Raw genomic sequence first — 19,632 nt, forward strand, 5'->3', positions numbered from 1 at the left:
CTGTTCTGTGTAGCACACTGGGATTATAGACCTAGAACAGAATTACTTTTAGGAGGCAGTGAGATTATGTGGCTGGCTCCTTGCTTGTTCTCTGTTGTCTGCATTTTGTCGAGAGTAGTTTTCACCTAAGACAGTGAACACAAAGAAATCTGATGGAAGAATATGTAGATTATGCAAATGTTATGCTAATTTAATTTCTCCTTGGGTGATGGCTTTTGCTTGATGATCTTAGATCCTGCATAAATGAAGGGAATGGAGCATTTCATCATAGGTTAAGACAGTGGGTCCCTTTGTCTTTATTTTCATCTTCTAGAAGGGAGTTATATTGGCTACTTGCACCTTCAAGGCAAAAAATTGTATTTGTTTATTCCTAAAGGCATAGATTGTTCAAGGAGCCACAATATTTCATTCCAATATCCTATTCCCTTGCAAACTGGCTACTCCCTCCTTTGCATTCTTGCCTGGGGTCTTTGCACATATCTTTCTGTTACTGACTAAGCAACAGCTATGAGCACAGAAATAATAAATAATGGGAGTGAGGCAGAGACATCTTGCTTAGTAGCAGCCTTAAAGCTAATTAATGTATTTATTTTAATGTGAGGCTTCAATTTCTTCAGATACACTGAGCTCTTTGCATAGCTGAAGAAAAATGACAATGTGTGATCCTTATTGCTAAAAGCATCACTTTCCCACCTGGTAGCCCTAAAGTCTCATTTGCAACCAATGACTTTTAGGGAAGATGTTTAAAATTACAATTTAAAATCCTGTTAATTCCTCTTTGTTTTACTTACTTAAGGGTCTGTCCAACCTGCTCTAGGCTATGATTTCTTGCTCCTTTTGCTCATGCTTATTCCTCCTGACTTCTCTCAGGACCTAGCCTTGGGGTGAACCAGTGACCTGTTTTCTTTGGATCAGAGCTTGGAAAATTCACTTCCTTGCACTGCAGTTCCCAGAGTCCTCCAGCTACATACATTTTTCAATGAGTACTTTATTTTATCCTGCTGACATGACCAAAAGCATTCTTCTGGGGACTTGTGCAATAATAAAGTGCTCAAGGAGATATGTACACCTTATCACTGACAGGAGATAGTGAGACTGTAACAAAGCTCAGTACGATGCAATTGGATGCTGACTGTTCCAGCGTCTTCTAAAATGTGATGCTTTTGGCTCTCCTTTCTTTTTGTTTCCTCATCTTGTACCTTTTTGGGGGGGGGGGGGGAGGGGGGAAGCGGGAGTAAAAGGTGTTGGCCTTACTGCTATCCTATATTTTAATAGGGATGTACAAACGTTATTGCATATTCACAGTCTCCCTCAGTCTCCCCAAGCTTGCAGTTCCTATATGGGGCAGTAGCAGAGAGGGCACCAAATAATCTGCCAATGATTTAAAAAATACCCTATGCTCAGCAATTTCTATGTTTTTGTTCATTCAGTTCTATTTTGTGGATCTTGACAATTCCATTAAAAATCACAACTCATCACGTATGGTCTTCCTATAAAAGTGGAATGTTGTAAATCAGTTTAAGGGTAATTAGAGTGGCTGCAATCTGAAAAACTAGAAGGGAATGGAGCTTATAACGCAAACCACAACTCTCCAACACCTTGAGCAAGATATCTTTCCTTACCTGAGTATTTTTAAGGCAATACTTTCAGTGTATATCTGGGAGATCACACACAGCAGAATGAACAGGGAAAACTCCAAATGGGCCTTGAGTTGACACATGTGCTGTAGACAGTTATGTGGAATGTGACCCTCCAGATACTGGACTGATGGGAGTTGGGATGTGGTAACATCTGGAAGGATGCTGTTTGTTCCATTTAGTCAGGATAGTGGATTTTGAGTTTAAAAGCAAGGCTTGTGGGTTGGATGTCTGAGATTAAAGCGGCCTTTAACCTTTCCCCAACTTCAGAGCCACAGATGCTGTTGGGTTGCAATTCCCATTATCCCCAGCCGACATCGTGGATAATAACCAAAAGTGATGAGAGTTGTCATTCAATAACATCTGGGGGCCCTAACTGGGTAAAAAGCACCATCAACTATGTAAAAAAAATTACAGTTGCTCTGCTGAATCTCCATCCATGAATTCAATGGTCCTTTGAAGGCAACCATGATGAAATTGAGTTTGATGAAAATGAGTTGGACACCCCTGGCCTACATTGTCAAACCCAAGATATTAAGTCCAGAGTCACATTATTTTCCAGCACTATGAGATATAGAATCATAGAGTTGGAAGAGACCTCATGGGCCATCCAGTCCAACCCCCTGCAAGAAGCAGGAAAATCTCATTCAAAGCACCCCCGACAGATGGCCATCCAGCCTCTGCTTAAAAGCCTCCAAAGAAGGAGCCTCCACCACTCTGGGGCAGAGAGAGAGAGTTCCACTGCTGAACAGCTCTCACAGTGAGGAAGTTATGATGGGACTGCACACCTACATGCAAAGCACATGCTGTACTACTGAGCTGTGTGTCTCCCTCTGACTTCTCAGAGAAATAAGGCGTGTCATTTGTGATAATATGTAGCAGTTATCAACCAAACTAAATATAATTAGTCCTTGCACTGGGCATGCATTAAAACTACACCACACTAATGCTTGTGCAAGGACACAGGGTTTCAGCTTCTGTCATGTGACACAAGTTTACTTAAAAAACTGCTTTATTTAAAACCATCCAATCACTCAATTTAGAACCATATACACTCCTCTAAGATCCAGCTGTTTGTCAAGTTGCTGGTTGTGGTTTCCCTTGCCCTGCCTCAGAGAGGGCTGAGAGTTTCTATAATGTAGGTGATTGCTTCCCCAGGCACTGGTTCTGATCTTTCTTAGCACTAAGCGAAACTACTGCTGCCAGGCAGTCAAACTGTGGCTACCAAATTTTCCCAACTTTTAATCACATTCCTGGGAATATGGAAACTCTCTCTTCGATCTCCATCCCCATCCCGCTGCATGTTTTTATCAACCTAGCCCATTTGCTTATAAAGTTTTGCTACATCTCCTGTTGTCCCTGACTTTGGCCACACTGGTTGCCATGAGGAGAGTTCTACACCATATAGATGGGACAGATGTTCTTAACCCCTATATAGATGGACATATTTGGCTTCCTAACCCCTGAAAGACGAGTTGCCAAGAGCAATGCATTAGAAAAAAAAGTCGGCCACTAGTGTGAGCAAACAAAGTTTCAGTCACTGGATTGGTGTGAGTTCAGGTAAAAGAGAGAATCTAGCTCAGTTCAGGAATAAGCAGGAAAAAAAATCCCTCCTTCCTCTCCATTACAGTTCAGAAAAGAAGGTTGGGGAAGGGAGCACCTTCTGCCCCAATCTAGGAATCCAGCTTGATGAAGACTTTGGGCCGGGAGAATATCTTGAGTGCCTCTTCAATCTGTGACAGCTTCTTCTCTAGAGCAACCCGTCGGTTTTGGACACTCAGAGTGTCAACTCTCACTGGAAGCAGCAAGAGATCTTTCAGAAGTTGCTCTTGACCTACAGTAAGGGGAGAAAAAGAAAATAGGAAGCAAACAGGTTATACTACAAATAGTGCTGAATCTGTGTGGTTTCATCAGCTGCATTCACAGAAATCAAGCTGCTGTAGAATTTATTTATTTTATTTATTTACATCACTTTTCCCCGCCTTTCTCTCCGAGGAGACTCAAAGCGGCTTACAGTAAATGGCAAAAATTCAATGCTTAAAAACAATGTAAAAACAACAATTCATATAAAACAATCTACAAAACAACAGTTCATATAAAACTGAATTCCTTGATTATTGTGAGCAAGATCTCAAAGAAGCCAAGACCAAATATAGTTTGCAATCTTAAGATGATCCATTGGGCCAAAACCATAGCTTTTGACATCTGGTTGATTTAGCCAATTGTACTTAGGTGCAAGGTAACTTGCTGCAGATTAGGGATCAAGAACTGAGCAGCAGCACCACACAGTCACTGAGATATGTACAGAGGCCTTTGCCTCCAGTTCATTAGAGCTAGCAAGTCAGGTGAACCAGGTAAGAGAGAAGGAGAAGATGGCAATGAAGAAGTAGTAACAGTGGAATTATTAAATCCAAGGGGTAGGAAACGGCCAGCTATATCATAATTCTACACAGAGAGCTACTATGCTATGCTGAGCCACACAGGATTCTGGCCTTTGCTGAATTGTTTTCAGCAATCCTGAGGAAGCCCAAATGGTGGCAATGGTAGCAGCAATCCCTGCCATCTCCCTTTAAAGGCCTTTTGGGATTGGGAAGACCTCTGTCCAAGACCCCAGAGAGCAAACAGCCATCCAGAGACAAACTCCCAAGACACAGAAGCAGCTTGAGTGTCCCACTTCCAGCCCATCTTACTCTGTTTCAAGTTGCCGAGTGTTTCCAGCCTCTGACTCTCTGGCATCATGGCATGGCCTGGGGGCATGGCAGGGTCAGGCATGTTGCGCTGGTATTCTTCCGCTTCTTTGCGCCAGTGCTCTTTCCTCTCAATCAGACTAAGGACAGAAGAAAAGAACATTATCAGCAAGGGCACAAAGAGCTAGGCAGAAAAATGCAGGAGAGACACATCCTAGAATTCAAAGAAAGGAGCATGCCTGGATTCATCTTCTCTTTTCAAGTTTTGGAAAAGCAGATACAGCTGTCATAAGGCTGTTATGAAAGGAGCAGGACGCAGAGCAAAATGTACTATGATACTGTGTTTGTGGCAACCTCTCAGAGTGACATTTGCAACTATAGAGAAGCTGTGGCAGGATGAAACTCTCACACTCTGCATTTTTATGTACCATCACTCCCATTATGCATCCTTGACAATTCAAAAATCTACAACTACCACAATTCTGAAACCAGCACAGTTAATGGTCATGGGAGTTTGGAGTCCAAAAATGTAACTTTTCCCAAATTATTCATCACTATATTCTTGCTGTAACTGAAAACAGCAAGTCCATGGACTCACAGACTATATATGTATATGGGCTGCTTGCATATTCAGTCCTGAATATGACAACCAGACTAAGCTTCTGCATATAATGTGTGCCAGTATGGGGCATTTATTTTTGTATGTCAGGACTAACCCAAGATATATAAGATTAAGTGAAGTTTTGTGGCATTGAATGTTTGCTGTTTATATGTATGTTAACCACCCTGAGTCCCTCTGGGGAGAGAGGCGGTGTAGAAATAAAGTTTTCATCATCATCATCATCATCATCACCATCATCATCATCATATATTTTTGCCTAAAGTGAAGAACAGTACAAAAGCTGGCCATTGAATCTTTCTTCTTCTTATTGATGGGACAGCATTGTCCAACATGACTGAAGGCAGATGGTTAGTTTAGGAAGTAATGGACAGGTCATATAGCACAGAGTTTTCTCCTCCAATTCCCTGCTACTACCCTTCCCTCCCAGCACCTGTTACTTAATGGGAGGACTGGTCCCATCCAGCCCTCTTCCACCTCCTTCTTTGCTCGGAGAGGAGTTTAATACATACTAGCGGGGGACGTGTCCCTTCTGTTTAGCATCGTACTCTTCCTGCTCCTTGCGTCTCTGCTCCAGCGCTTCAGTCAGTGATTGCAAGGAACGCGAGCGCCGCAACTGAGCTCGCTTAGCATTTTGGGCATTGTGGCTAACAAAATCCACCTCCTTGATGCCTCCCTGGGCCTGAAAAAAAAAAGGACAGAGAGTTAAAGGCCAGTAACATTCCGATGCTGCGGATCTAGAGACAATGCTGGAATAGCTCAGATGACTGAACTAGGACGTGAAAGACCTCAGCTCATATCTTGGGTTATGAAAGTTACTGGGCAACTATGTACTAGTCATTAACTTTACCTACCCTACAGGGTTGCTATGTGGTTAAAAATGAAGAAGATGACTGAGGTCCTTGGAACAAAGATGGCATATAAAAATCAGTCACTGGCTACCAGTATTAGAAACTCTAAAATCAGGACAGTAAATAACGAAGAACACTAAAAAACAGGGGAATTCCAGACAGGAAACAATCAGGGCCAGCTAACACTTCCCAACAAAGTATTCCCCCAGGCTGGAAGCAGCCAAGCTTTGAAGCTGTAGGCTATCTATTGATTGGTGTATCACACTACTGACTCATGTCCAGTTTGTGATCTACTATAGACTCCTAGATCCCTGTCAGCTTTCTACCTGGGAGAATCCTTTGTTGGGAAGTGTTACCTGGCCCTGATTGTTTTCTGTCTGGAATTCCCATTTTCAGCCAGGCTCTGAATCTGCAAGGCCATTCAATGCTAATTTCAACATTCACATCTGCCTCCATCAGACAATAGTTCTTTCTCCCACCCTGGACCTTCCACAGATATATAAACCTCCTTCCCTAGTTTCCAATATGCCTCACAACTTTTGCGGATGCCGGCCATAGATGTGGGTGAAACGTCAGGAGATAATGCTTCTGGAACATGGCAATACAGCCAGAAAACTCACAGCAACCCAGTGATTCTGGCCATGAAAGCCTTCGACAACACATATAAATATATTTGGAATAAATAAATGAACAAGCCAACATGTTCTGGCTATTGTGCAGAAGCTCAGTGTGTTTTGACTTCAATACACTGATTTATTTTCAACAAAAAATACTTTCTTCTGCCTTCATTATGCCAGAAAGAAACAGCAGAAAATACATAAATGACAGAATATAAGTGCAAGCTTCAATGCTTGTGCGACTGTGTGAACATGTGCTTAGGGCACTATGTCCTGCAATTCTTTTCAAGTCATTGTTTTATTCTCGACACTGTATGTTTGAACTTTGAGGTTCTAGCATAAACCAAAAGGAGACCCCATGAATCTCAAACCCTTTTCACCCTGTCAGAGTCCAGCTGGTTGTTGTCTCCCTAAAGGTTTTGCTGGAACACCACACATTTATGAGGGACAGGAAATATAAAGCAAATGGCACCAGGACTGCTGAATCTATGCAGCGCCTCTCCCTCCCAACTTCACATACCTTGGAATTATGGCCTTGTGCTTCTGGTGCAGCTGCTATATCCACTGTTTCTTTTGATTGGGTCTGGTTTGGAGACACTGACCTTCGTGGATGGATTCCTGTGCCACAGCGAGAATATGCTCTCAGGTATTTTTGTGCCTCTGGATTCGGAGAAATAGGACCCTCCTGAAGGAGCCCCAAAAAGTGAGTCTGAGATAAAGATTACTAGGAAACAATCTTAACTGAAACACCAAGGTAACATCACTACCCATGTCCTCAATGAATTAAACTGGAATCAGTTTACTCCTAAATTATTGATTATCACATTTCCATTTCTTTAAACTGGACAACTGAGTGATATTGATAAGCTTAAGAATCAATGAAAAAGAGAGGGAACACAAAGCAATTTGAAAGGACACAAAAACAAGTCACAGAAAGTTGCAGATAATTCAGTTTAGCTTCATATCACATTATGCATCTCCTGATACTTTATTTCTGGTCTATAATGAGAATGGGGGCAGTTGCAACCCAGGCATGGTTTATTTTTAATTCACATTTTGTCAGGAGGTGTGCCTCCTGTTGTGAATCTTGGCCAGTGGAAGCCAATCTGGTCCTCTGTTGTCCATGTCCTCCTACTTTATCCTAAGTATACTATCTTCTAGAGTTGTGCACGCAACCTGTTTTCCTTTGTTACATTAATTCTTTTGGACTTCCATTACCCTCGGGAACATGTAACAGGAAGCCCCCTCCCTGCACTAAAATCAGCTCAACATGAATGCAAGCGGTAGCCAATCACGGCTCCTCTCCTTCTTTTCATGAGCAGCCTCCTTGCCTTTGAAAGTGTATGTGTTTGTCGTGCAGTCCGCCTGCAGCCGAGCGCCGACTCTAGAGTAAGAAACATAACTTGCCTACTTGCCTTGGAGACTGTGTCTATGGCGTGCAGCCTGCCTGCAGCCGAGCGCTTCTCCTTTAGAGTAGAAACAACTTAAAGGTCTGATAGGAAGGAAAACTTGGTCCGATAGAAAACTGACCTTTTGACACCCCAGAGCAAAAGCAGATATTTCCCTCTCCGATTTTGGGAGGCTTCCAAAAAACAGATCGGGCACCAAAAGCCGGGACACGAAACAGGTCAAAGTTTACCCCAAAAGCACAACCCTCCTATCTTGCCTGCTATACATTTTCTTGCCTCATTCAACTGAAACTACCCATATTTCCTCACATAATAGTCGCAACCAGGCCTGTAGCGAGGGGGCGGTTAACCCCTGCCGAAATTTTTCAGGTTATAAAAAAAACCTGGTTTACTCATGAATTTTAACTGGTTAACCAAATCCCCATGCTAAGTCGCAAAACATTAAGAGTCCCTCCAGACACTATTTCAGGCAGATATTGACAGGTTTGTAGCGGGGAGAGGTGTGTGCTAGGGGTTCAACCCCCCTCCGAAATTTTCAAAACCCCTCCCGAAATTTTTTTCTGGCTACAGCCCTGGTCGCAACCCCAAGTTTTGTTTGGTAGAATTAGAGTTTCGTGGGCTGATTCCCCTTTCCTTCCTTTTCCAAAGGCAAGGCAGTTTTAAAACTATGACATGGAGGTCTCTGGAGCTCTGTACTTCCCTCCTTCCTCCAATGAGCTCCATTTCAAATTTTAGAAGCTGCCTTGCATTTCGAGAAAGAAGGGAGAAATCTTCCCTCCTCCTTCCTTCAAGGCAAGGCAGTTAAAAAAGCAAATAGAAACAGAGCTGCTTGTTTGAGGCTGGATCATGCCTCCTCCTCCTCCTGTCTTCGAGGTAAAACAGTTTACTGTATTTTTTTTTTTAAAAGAAACAGAAACTGGAGAATCGAAAGCACTTTTTTCTCTGCGTAATAGTCACACTCCTTTTCAGTGAAAAAAGGGAGTTAAAAGTGCGACTATTATGCAATGAAATACAGGAAGTTGGTGAGAATTACCACAGGGCATATTGGGCTCAGCAGTACCTGCAACTTGATTTTTACTTTGGACTCCACATTCTCATACTTCTGAGACTTCCAGAGGGCTTTCACTGGCTTGCGCTGGTTGAGCTCCCGAGCCTGCTCTTTCTCTCGATACTTCTTCTGAATCTCCCTCATGCGCTTCAGATTCTCCTTCTCATGGTCCTTGTGGTCTCTGCCTGTGCAATGAAAGAAATGAAGCATAGCAGCCTACATGTAACCCTGGTCTGTTGGGACTGGTAAAGTGACAGCCATTCCCCCCAAACAGCCATCCAAAGCTTACGTCTAAGTGTCTGCTCCTGACAGAAGGAAATGCCGTCTAGCTGCAGCAAAGCACTCACTGTGCCCTGCTGACCCCTCTCCAGAATGTCCTTGCCATTCGCTTTTATCCGGGGAGGAGGGTGAGCGAGACGAGCACTGTAACAGGTCGGGTAAAGGCTGCACTCTGGAGGAATGGGGCCAGGAAGCAGGTCCAGCTTCAGAGAGTTCCCTTCTAGTCTCCCTCGGGCTAAACACACAAAATAAGTGTCAAAAAAGGCATTGCAACTCTGTGTCAATTTACTGCTCTGCGCACCAAAGATCCAAAGTTCAAGTTCTTATATTTTTAATTAAGATCAACTGTATTGGGGGAAATGACTCAGGCCAAAAAATTGGCAAATGACCACTAGTTATGCCAACCAGATGACCTTGGAGGTGTCTATGCACCAACCCACAGAGTCGGACACGACTAGATTTAATGTCAGGGGAAAACCTTTACCTTTACCTACAAAATAAACAAACACAAAAATATATGAACCTCTAGCTGTTGCTGGACTGCAATCCCCATCAAACTCAGCCAGCACAACCAATGGTGAGGAATGATAGAAGTGTCTACCAATAACAACATTGATTCCAGCTGTGAAAGCCTTCAACAATACAATGACATTCCCCAGCCCTAAAGCAGATAGTATTGGGCTAGAAGGGGAAATACTGTGACTATGTAGATGGTGCGTGCGGGGAGATGGAATTATTTGAACCTAAAGGCCAAATGTAGTTTGACATAAATTCTCAGGGCCCACTCTCCCACAATAGGCAGGTTAAAACAAAGCATATCTTGCATTAATAATAATAATAATAATAATAAAACTTTATTTATACCCCGCCACCATCTCCCCGCGGGGACTACATGGGGCAGAGGCCCAAACAACATAGGACAAAATATAGGCAACATTATACAAATCACACTATAAAAAGATAAAACAGTAATACAATATATCAATTAAAACAAAAATACAGGATACAAAATTGCATTTAAAACATATAAATGGTAAAATCGTAATAAATACAGGATAGATGATTAAAAACCCTCTGGGGCTAATTAATTGATTGATTGATTGATTGATTAATGACTGTATCTCCAAAGGCCTGAGGTGCATCTGTGCTGTAGAATGAATCCACTTCAGTTGCCTTGGTAAGCATCAGATTTGGTTTAATAGGGTCCTTACTGGCAGTAATTATGCCCTAATCGTTTCAGCCTTTCTTAACACTGGCCAACACACATTTTGGTGCTTCAAAAATTAGACCGGTTGTTGGATATATTTGACTTACTTATTCTAGAAATGGCACCATATTTCCCCTTTCAGGTCTAGTCTTCGAGATAGAGAACATATGACATCTACCAGTCACCACCTGCTCGACCACAGAAAATCATGATAATCATATCTAAGAAACTAGAGCTAATGTGGTCTATCCAATGCAATTTTCTGAATCAGCACCCTAAATAATCTATGAACAGGCCTAAAAAAGGACACAGGGGGGAAAAATCAGCACGTCAAATATACCCAGAAACAGATTTCACATTGGGCTGTGTAACAGGAGATAAATGTAAAAAATCTGGGAAACCACAAAATATCATGGAGGAAGAAGACAAAGTTTTCTGGGGAACCTAAGCTTTCTAGTTTGGAAGTCCAGAGGGTTGCAGAACCTCCACTTCTGCTGTAGAAGACAACATGCAATGAGCACATTTTTCCTAAGAGAGAGAAGAAAATTTCCAGTAACTTCTTTTCCCAGAACATGTATGTTTAGATGAGTGACAACAAACACTTTCTTTTCAATTGATCATGTGATACCAAGCAAGTGGCTTAAAGAAAGCATTGGCATTTTGTGGCACTCAGAACTATTTCTTAATCTTACCTTAATCTAGCTTTTCTGGAAAAAAAGGTTAAGGGACCTAATAAGAACAACAATAATAGTGAAAAATGTATCATAATTAAAACATTAGACCACAATTAAACACATTTAAATCAGAAGGTGTTCTTTTTTAACAGATCCCGCCAGGTAAAAAGTTGTTCTATAATGAGACAGGTTAACGGCTCAAAGACTGCCTGAAAAAAAAATCTTTATCTTCCAGCAAGACGATAAAGATAAAAAGTTTGCTAGTCATCCCATGACAGGGAGTTCCAGAACCTGGGAATGTCCACTGAGAAGATCCCTTTCCTATCCCTAGCAAGAGTTCATATGACCGTTGTGAAAAAAAGGCCGCTGTCAAGTGACTTCAAAAGCCCTCCACAAGTGAACGGTTCAGATTCTGGAAAAAGCCCACTTTTAGCTCTGCGCTCCCTATAATACCACAGCATGTGACCCCCAATGTATTACCCACTACATGCTCTGCAAACATGCAGCACACTCACCTGAGAGAGGGCGCCTATAGTAATCTGGACACAGGGTGGGGTCTGGGGGAATGGGACCCGTGATCCTGGACAACCCCTCTGCCATCTTAGCCTCAGCAACCAAAAACTCTCCTTTTTGGAGGTCTTGAAATGACAAAGCCTTTCTCTATCACTGGGCGCATGCAGTCAATATCTTGGGAGGAGCAGAGAGCTGCAGACAAATGGCTACATAGAAAAGACATTCATTTTAAGCATTTGTATCCCCTTATTATTTATTTATCAACAGCATTTACAGCCCACCTTTCTTTCAATGACCCCAAAGTAGAATATATGTCTCTTTTCCTTCTCACAACAATCCATGAGGGTCAGGGGGAGAGAAGGACTGGTTCGCAGTCAACCAGGTACTTTGATGACAACAAAACAGACTTCACTTATTAATTTATATGACAGCCCACATATATTGACTATATGAAACAGGAATGAGATGATTATAGGCTTCCAGGATCAGCTCTACTAGGAACTCTTGAGCTCTACCAACTGAATCTTTATACCAAAAACATAAACTAAAATTTAAAAGAGCTCTGAATCCAAAAATTCACTCTGAATACCAGACATTAACTGAGCCAACAGTCCATCCACAAAGACATTCATGTTAATGCTGCTACCCCAAGCTTTTTTATTTCAGATACATAATTTAGGATTTGTGTGGTAAAAAGCAGACATTTTGTTGTTGAGACTATTAAGCAACTAGATCTCTAAAAAAATCATCCAGAACTCATGCAGAAGATCTAGTTCTACATTCTGCCCAGTCCTGATGTAAAGGGTGTGACACAAAAGAAAAAGATAAAGAGGGAAGAGGAAAACAAACAACTTCAGGCACCAATTCTTAAAAGTACTATAACAATAAATTGAAGAAGAGGAAAAGTCTTAACGGAGGTGGCTTTCTGACAGAGTAGGCTTTGTTTGCCTTCTCTAGTTGCAGTGCTACTCAAAGTGGTGAAATATACTGGGAGCAGTGCCAGCCCATTGCAAGTCTTCAGAGAAGAAAGAAAAAACCCTACTTTGGAATGCCCTCCCCAAGGAAATTAGACAAGCACCCATCCTCCTAACTTTCAGGAAGGAGTTGAAAACTTGGCTATTTAAGCAGTCTTTTGATAATGGCTAAAAGTATTAACCACCCTATCAAACAGGATTTTAAATAGTTCTCAGAACTATAACTTATAATGCTGAACACCCAGATCATAAGAAGTTGCTGGTTTGAAACGGTATTTTATATATATACTGTTTTAGAGGGCTAAATAGTCTTTTAAACTGTTTATTTCTTTTTGTTTACAATATTGTACCATTTTGTTTTATTAATTCATATGTGATTATTATGTTATATCATTTACAGTGTTTGTCTTTTTGTTGTAAGCTGCATTGAGTTTCCTTGGTGAGAGGGAGCAGGATATAAATAAAGCTTATTATTATTATTATTATTATTATTATTATTATTATTATTATTATTATTATTAGAGCCCCCGATGGCGCAGTGGGTTAAACCTTTGTGCCTGCAGGACTGATGACTTGAAGGTTAGTTGCTGACCTGAAGTTTGCCACTTCGAATCCAACCTGGGGAGAGTGCGGATGAGCTCCCTCTATCAACTCCAGCTCCATGTGGGGACATGAGAGAAGCCTCCCACAAGGATGGTAAAAACATCAAAACATCCGGGCATCCCCTGGGCAAGGTCCTTGTAGACAGCCAATTCTCTCACACCAGAAGCGACTTGCAGTTTCTCAAGTCACTCCAGACATGAAAAAAAATATTATTTTAATGGATGTACATTCTGTGTTGGAATTTACAATGTTGGAAAAAACAATTGCCAGTCCAGGGTTGTTGTATGTCTTTCGGGCTGTGTGGCCATGTTCCAGAAGTATTCTCTCCTGACGTTTCTGGAACTTCTGGAACATGGCCACACAGCCCGAAAGACATACAACAACCCTGTGATCCCGGCCATGAAAGCCTTCGACAACACAACTGCCAGTCCCATACATCAGAGAACTTGAGAGGTCCTGCTGTAATGCATAGTGATGTCATTGCTTTTCCTCTATGCCATTTAGAAGAATCAGTCGAGTGGGATCTGCTTCCTATCAATCCCACTGGTGCTGCCTCATGAAATAGGTGCTTCCAGGTGACAAGGGACAGATAAATCTAATGAAGCTGTTCTCAACAGATGGAGGCTTGCTTATTCTCTCGCACTACTCATTTAATTAGGCTGAAAGGAAGCTTAATGAAACAGGTAGTAAGAGAAACTCTGTAGAGACCAGTGGTTCCAAACATTTTTCTGGTCCCTAGAACCATAAGGAATGTAAAAAAAAACACTGTTATTAACTCATTTCTGAATTGCCCCCCTTAAAAAATCCAATTGCCCCCCTGTAGGGTGTGGTGGCACATTGGGAACCAGGGCTGTAGAGAAGAGAACCAAAAGAGAAGAGAACCTCTCAGTCATTTTCTGTGTGTCTTCCAAAAGAGAGTGATATCCCTCACTTTGCCACAGGGTAGTGCTATGCACAAAGCCCTGGAATTCTGCCAGCAAAAAACAGGTAGCAGCTGCCATGACTCCGCTGCCAGATATCATACAATCTGCCAACAAAACCAAGCAGGAACAGAAGCAGTGAGGAAAAACTACATCCTTTTTTATTCCTCGTGCTTTTTCCAAATATACTCTTACAGCAGATTTCACACACTGCTCATCCTGCACTGCCTAAACAGAAAAGCGTAGATACATTGTCATTGGTTCTCAGAAGAGGAAGGATGGCTTGAGGTGAGAGCTAAATCAAAACTGTTTACTGTAACCAGTAAACTAGTACAGTAAACCAGTACAAGCAGTTCCCAAGTTACGAACAAAATTCTGTAAGTTTGAGATGATGATGATGATGATGATGATGATAATAATAATAATAATAATAATAATAATAATAATAATGAATTTATTACCCGCTTTTCTCTGTGGCTCAAGGAGGGATCTTAAGTTAAATTTGTGTGCAAGTCAGAACAGGTACATTTTAAAGTGTAACTCCAGCCAAATATATTTTAAAGCTTTGGATAGCATAGGGAAGGGTTAACGCCCATGTGATGTTTGTTTTGCTCTCTGTGCCCTTGTTCAAAAGATTTCCCCTCATCTTCTGTCCCTGTGAGAATTGGATTTTGAAAAATTGGGCTTGTTGTGGAAACAAGGATTGATGAGAAAGCTTCAGCTGAGAAACCTTTTCCCCATAGTAACACTTTGAGGAGTGGATTTTCCTTCCAAGGGGTATATTTCTTTCACTTCCCGTTGTCTCAACCCCGTTCTTAACTAGTAGTCATATGTAACTCAGGGACTCCCTGCACTGTAATGAGTAAACAAGAGCCAGGTTTCTTGAATTGATATGAGGTCAAATGCCATCCTCACACCTCCATTTCAAAAAAGAAAACAAGAAAAAGCACTTAGCAGGGCAATCCTGGCCTCACTCCAAGCGCAGGACAGAATGGTTTATTCTGTCCGCTTGGAGAGCAAACGGCTGTTCAGAGCCAAGCACAAAACAAGTTGCAAGAAGACACCTTGCATTAATATCAGAGTAACAGCCAAGATTTGAAAGCAAAGAAACAAGAATTTTGAGATCAGTTCTTTCATGGCAATCAAAGGGCCAGTGGTTTAAACTCCAGGACATACTGTACCTGGAAAGTCTAAACATGATTACTTTGACAGATTTGTAAGGATAGACCAATATAACTCACAACCTCTGAGGATGCCTGCCGTAGATGTGGGGAAAATGTCAGGAGGGAATGCTTCTGGAACATGACCATACAGCCACAACAACCCTGTGATTCTGGCCATGAAAGCCATCGACAACAGATAGAGAAATTATTAAAGCAATGGGGAAAGAAAAAGGGGCTAACAAAGTATCCATCTGAAATAAAAATGGGATAGACTGGAATGGAATCAATTCAGGCAAAGAGCTGGAGTAAATTACTCTAAGTGCTCTAATTATCTGCTCCTCTCTTTTCAATATGAATAATGACCAAAAGTCATTTGTACGCGCACCTCTACTGCTCACAGCTTTCTGCCCACATTAGGGCACACTTGTAGCATACAAAATAGGTCATCTACATCTGTTTGTCATAAGGACAAAATTTTAATCCATCTCATATACATATCTGGGAACTGCAATCATTCACAGAAAGATTCATTTATCAACATGGAAAACAATTCAGGCAAACGAAGGATCATAAATACAAATGAATCCAGAACAGAAAAAGAAAGCATGGAGCCCAAATTGGAAGTAGTGAACCAACTGAACCTGGTGGTACTAAAAATGCATAGTTAGACCTCACTCTATTTCTTCCTAGAGTTAACAGAGTCCATCATTATGCACTTTCTATACAGTTTGATGTGACCTTCTAAACCAGGACTGGGCTTATTCCACTACTGGGTTAATCTTTTTATATTCTACCTCTACAGTCAACTAATATGAAATGGCATAGGTCTTGTGCCAGGAAAAAGGCAGGGTTTTAAATATAGTAGAGTCTCACTTATCCAACATTCGCTTATCCAACGTTCTGGATTATCCAACGCATTTTTGTAGTCAATGTTTTCAGTACATCATGCTATTTTGGTGCTAAATTCGTAAATACAGTAATTACTACATAGCATTACTGAGTACTGAACTACTTCTTCTGTCAAATTTGTTGTATAACATGATGTTTTGGTGCTTAATTTGTAAAATCATAACCTAATTTGATGTTTAATAGACTTTTCCTTAATCCCTCCTTATTATCCAACATATTCGCTTATCCAACATTCTGCCGGCCCATTTATGTTGGATAAGTGAGACTCTACTGTAAGTGCATATGTGAATAAGGCAAAAGTGCTTATTCAACCTCATGTCAAATCATTTGAGGATTAGAAAGACCCAGGTTCAAATCTGCATTCAACTAAAGCTAGTTAATCTTGAAATGATCTCTCGCTCTCAATTTCTCTTTCTAATGAAATTAAGATAAGCAAATCATATATGCTAATGTGAACTCCTTGGATCTAAATATGGATAATATATATATTACTTATATATAACTAAGGTGTATTAGGCATGTAGAACTCTCAATTTATGGCATGATTAAGTACTATACTATGTGATCCACCATAAAATGGCCAGTATACCACAATCCATTCTCTGCTAATCCCTGAGCAATACCACTTTCCCTTAAACTATTTCTACAGCCTTACCTACAAAGCTCTGCAAAAACAACAGCACAATTCATGTTTACAGAAGCACACCTCAATGTGCCTACCAGGGCTTGAAATATGTTTAAATTGTAATCAAGCCTCAGGACCCAACAGTGTTCAGCTCCCGACATTGATACTTGCCAAAAGTTGAGCTCTATCTCCCTTCAAAATGCCATAAAAGTCAGCACAAAAATAGCTAAACCAGCAGGACAGAACTTGGGAGCAAAAGCATCTGCATAAAATTGTGTGTTTTTATACATGCAGCTGTAAAATTAGTAAAATTAGAAACCATTTTCTATACTTTAAACAAAATTCCAACACATTCCGTATTAGAGAACATTAGACTGCAACCAAGTGGCCTATGTGTTTGGTGTTTAGCCTGTTGTGGACAGATACTGCCAAGACTCTCTTGAAGGCTGAGGAATTAAGGTTTGGCCCAGTGGGTGAGGAAACCTTACAGAAGGAGGCTGTTCTTAATAGATCAGTTCAGAAATACATGGAGAGCAAGAGAACAGAGGAGTTGCAGTTGCAGCAATAAATATGAAGTCCTTTTTATTTCACCCAATAAAGTCGAAGTCCTTTATAAGGCAGCAGAACATTCATTTATGTTTTAAGGATGGGATAAAAGGGCAGATTCCTTGTACAGACAGTCCCCAAGTTACAAACAATATAGGTTCTGTAGGTCTGTTGAATTTGTAATTTGGAACAGGTACATTTTTAAGTGCAACTCCATCTAAATATATATATATATATATACTAGGTTTGGATAGCACATGGGTTAACACCCTTGTGGTGTTTCCTTTGCTGTCTGTGTCCCTGTTCAGAAGATTTCAACTCACTTTCTGTCCGTGAGAATTGGATTTTGAAAATATGGTTTCTTATAAAAACAAGGATTGGATAGAAAGCTTCAGTGGGGACACCTTATCCCCATTACAATAACTTTTTCAGGAGAGAATTTTTACTTCCAAGGAGATTTCCCTCACTTTCTGTTGTGTCACCTCCATTTTTAACTATCTGAGTCCACACTGCCATGGCTCTTCAAACAGGCCTTTGAAGAAGGTAGTACCGCCCACTGTTTGCTAAACCCTGGTACTAGCAGGTTCTTCTGACCAGTTGTACCTGTTGGTTAACTCTTTGACATAGCCTCAGAGTTCACCCCAGTTTAAGGCTCTTCCCATGACCTTGTAGCACCTTAATCTTCCTTTTTGTTTACAAGTTCCACTCAGTTCACTTTGCCCAGTTCATTTTATGTTTTTATTGCTGTGTTTTATAATGATTATGATTTTAATGCCTTTTAAATTTATTTGTGTGTTTTTGTATTTGATATTACTATATGCTGTATACTCTATGCTGGTTTTTATATCTGTAAGCCGCCCCGAGTCCCTCTGGGGAGATGGTGGCGGGGTACAAAAATAAAATTATTATCATTATTATCATTATTATTATTATTATTATTATTACTAATATTATATAACCCAACTGTGCGGAAGGGGCCTCTGTCTCTTTATAAAGCCAGGCTTATCCTGGGCAAAGGGGGGCCCAGGCCAAGAGGAAGACTGAAGAAGGCCTTTAATAGATTTGGATGCATTAAATCACTACAGGAGGGATGAGCGTGAGGAGAGCTGCAGGGCCACTCTACCCGGAGGGTGGCCACGCTGGGCCCTCCTTGCAAGCGAAGCCTCCCTGAAGCCTGATAGCCAGACTGCCAGCCGCCTCGCCTCGCCTCCCTCACCTGTCCGGACGAGAAGAGGCCGCCGAGCTCCAAGTGGTTTGACTCTCCCCGCCTTCTGTCTCCAGGCAACTGTCGCTTCCTCTAGCCAAGTGGAAGGCGCACAAAGACTTCTGGGAAGTGTAGTTTCGCCCACTCTTGCCTGAAGGCCGGCGCCAGAGCTCCCCCTGTGGCTGGCGGAGAGAAGAGCAGGGAAGGACGCAAGAGGAACTCTGGCTCTGAGCATTGCCTGTTGGTGAAAGGTGTCATACCGGGCATGGGTGTTTTGGACTTCAACTCCCACCATTCCTAACAGTCTCAGGGCCCTTTCCCCTCTCAGCCGCTTAAGCTGTTAGGAATGATGGGAGTTGAAGTCCAAAACACCTGGAGTGCCCAAGTTGGCCCATGCCTGCTTTGCTTGTATTCGCACCCCTTCTGGGCGGATTGAATAAACTTCTGTGGCTTGTCTTTGTCACGGTTTGCAAAGATACTGTGTGTGTGTTAACTGGAAAATCAAATGCATGTAGCCGATTGGCTAATTTTGCAATGACTTGGGGAATTGGTTTGTAACTGTTGCTATCCTTCTGCTGGAGAATCAGTTTGAACAGGTTTTTCTGTGTTTGTGTTGTTGGAGACTAGCCCGGAGGGAGAATTCCAGGAGAGCAATAAAACAAGCCTTTTATTATTATTACAGCTGATGATATGGCAAAACAGCCGTAGGTACCCATTTTGTGGGTTCCTACCATGCAAAGCATGTCATAGCAAACAAAGAATATATATGTCTCGGCTTATCTAGAATTGACCAATGGCTAAGGATCTTCCCTACCTTCCACACCTACTTGGCATAAGTGATACCTGTGACCTCGCTTGTTGATTTCAAGCTAACTTTTGGTCTTGGAACTTTCTGGAGAAAGGCATCACGCCCCCAAGAAGGAAGGGGCACAGGCTCTGTGTTGCACATACTACTCTGGTTCACACAAAGTGCTGCTTATATTGTCTATATAAAGCAATGATGGGCAACCTTTTGCATTTGGTGTGTCAAAATTCACCAAAAAAAGCCTAGCATGACTTGGGTGGTGTGTCCCTTCGAGAAAAAAACATAATTTCACAATATATATAGTTTAAATAACAAAACTGCGCTGTGGCGCAGGCGGGAGAG

At 41.6% G+C, this 19,632-nt stretch overlaps 1 protein-coding gene across 1 annotated transcript; it reads right to left on the reverse strand.

Annotated features, from left to right (window-relative positions):
• Positions 1 to 2,631: 2,631 nt before the first annotated feature.
• enkd1 (enkurin domain containing 1) lies at positions 2,632 to 18,612 on the reverse strand. The gene is made up of 8 exons (XM_003225332.4): positions 18,498 to 18,612; positions 11,544 to 11,747; positions 9,158 to 9,382; positions 8,881 to 9,053; positions 6,932 to 7,096; positions 5,456 to 5,625; positions 4,328 to 4,464; positions 2,632 to 3,471 (listed from the first exon to the last, which is right to left on the reverse strand). The coding sequence occupies exons 2-8, from the start codon at positions 11,626 to 11,628 to the stop codon at positions 3,311 to 3,313; spliced, it is 1,116 nt and encodes a 371-aa protein (XP_003225380.1). The 5' UTR covers positions 11,629 to 11,747; positions 18,498 to 18,612; the 3' UTR covers positions 2,632 to 3,310.
• Between the last annotated feature and the right edge of the window lie 1,020 nt (positions 18,613 to 19,632).

Source organism: Anolis carolinensis, unplaced genomic scaffold (assembly GCF_035594765.1).
Source record: "Anolis carolinensis isolate JA03-04 unplaced genomic scaffold, rAnoCar3.1.pri scaffold_9, whole genome shotgun sequence".
Taxonomy (NCBI): Eukaryota; Metazoa; Chordata; class Lepidosauria; order Squamata; family Dactyloidae; genus Anolis; species Anolis carolinensis.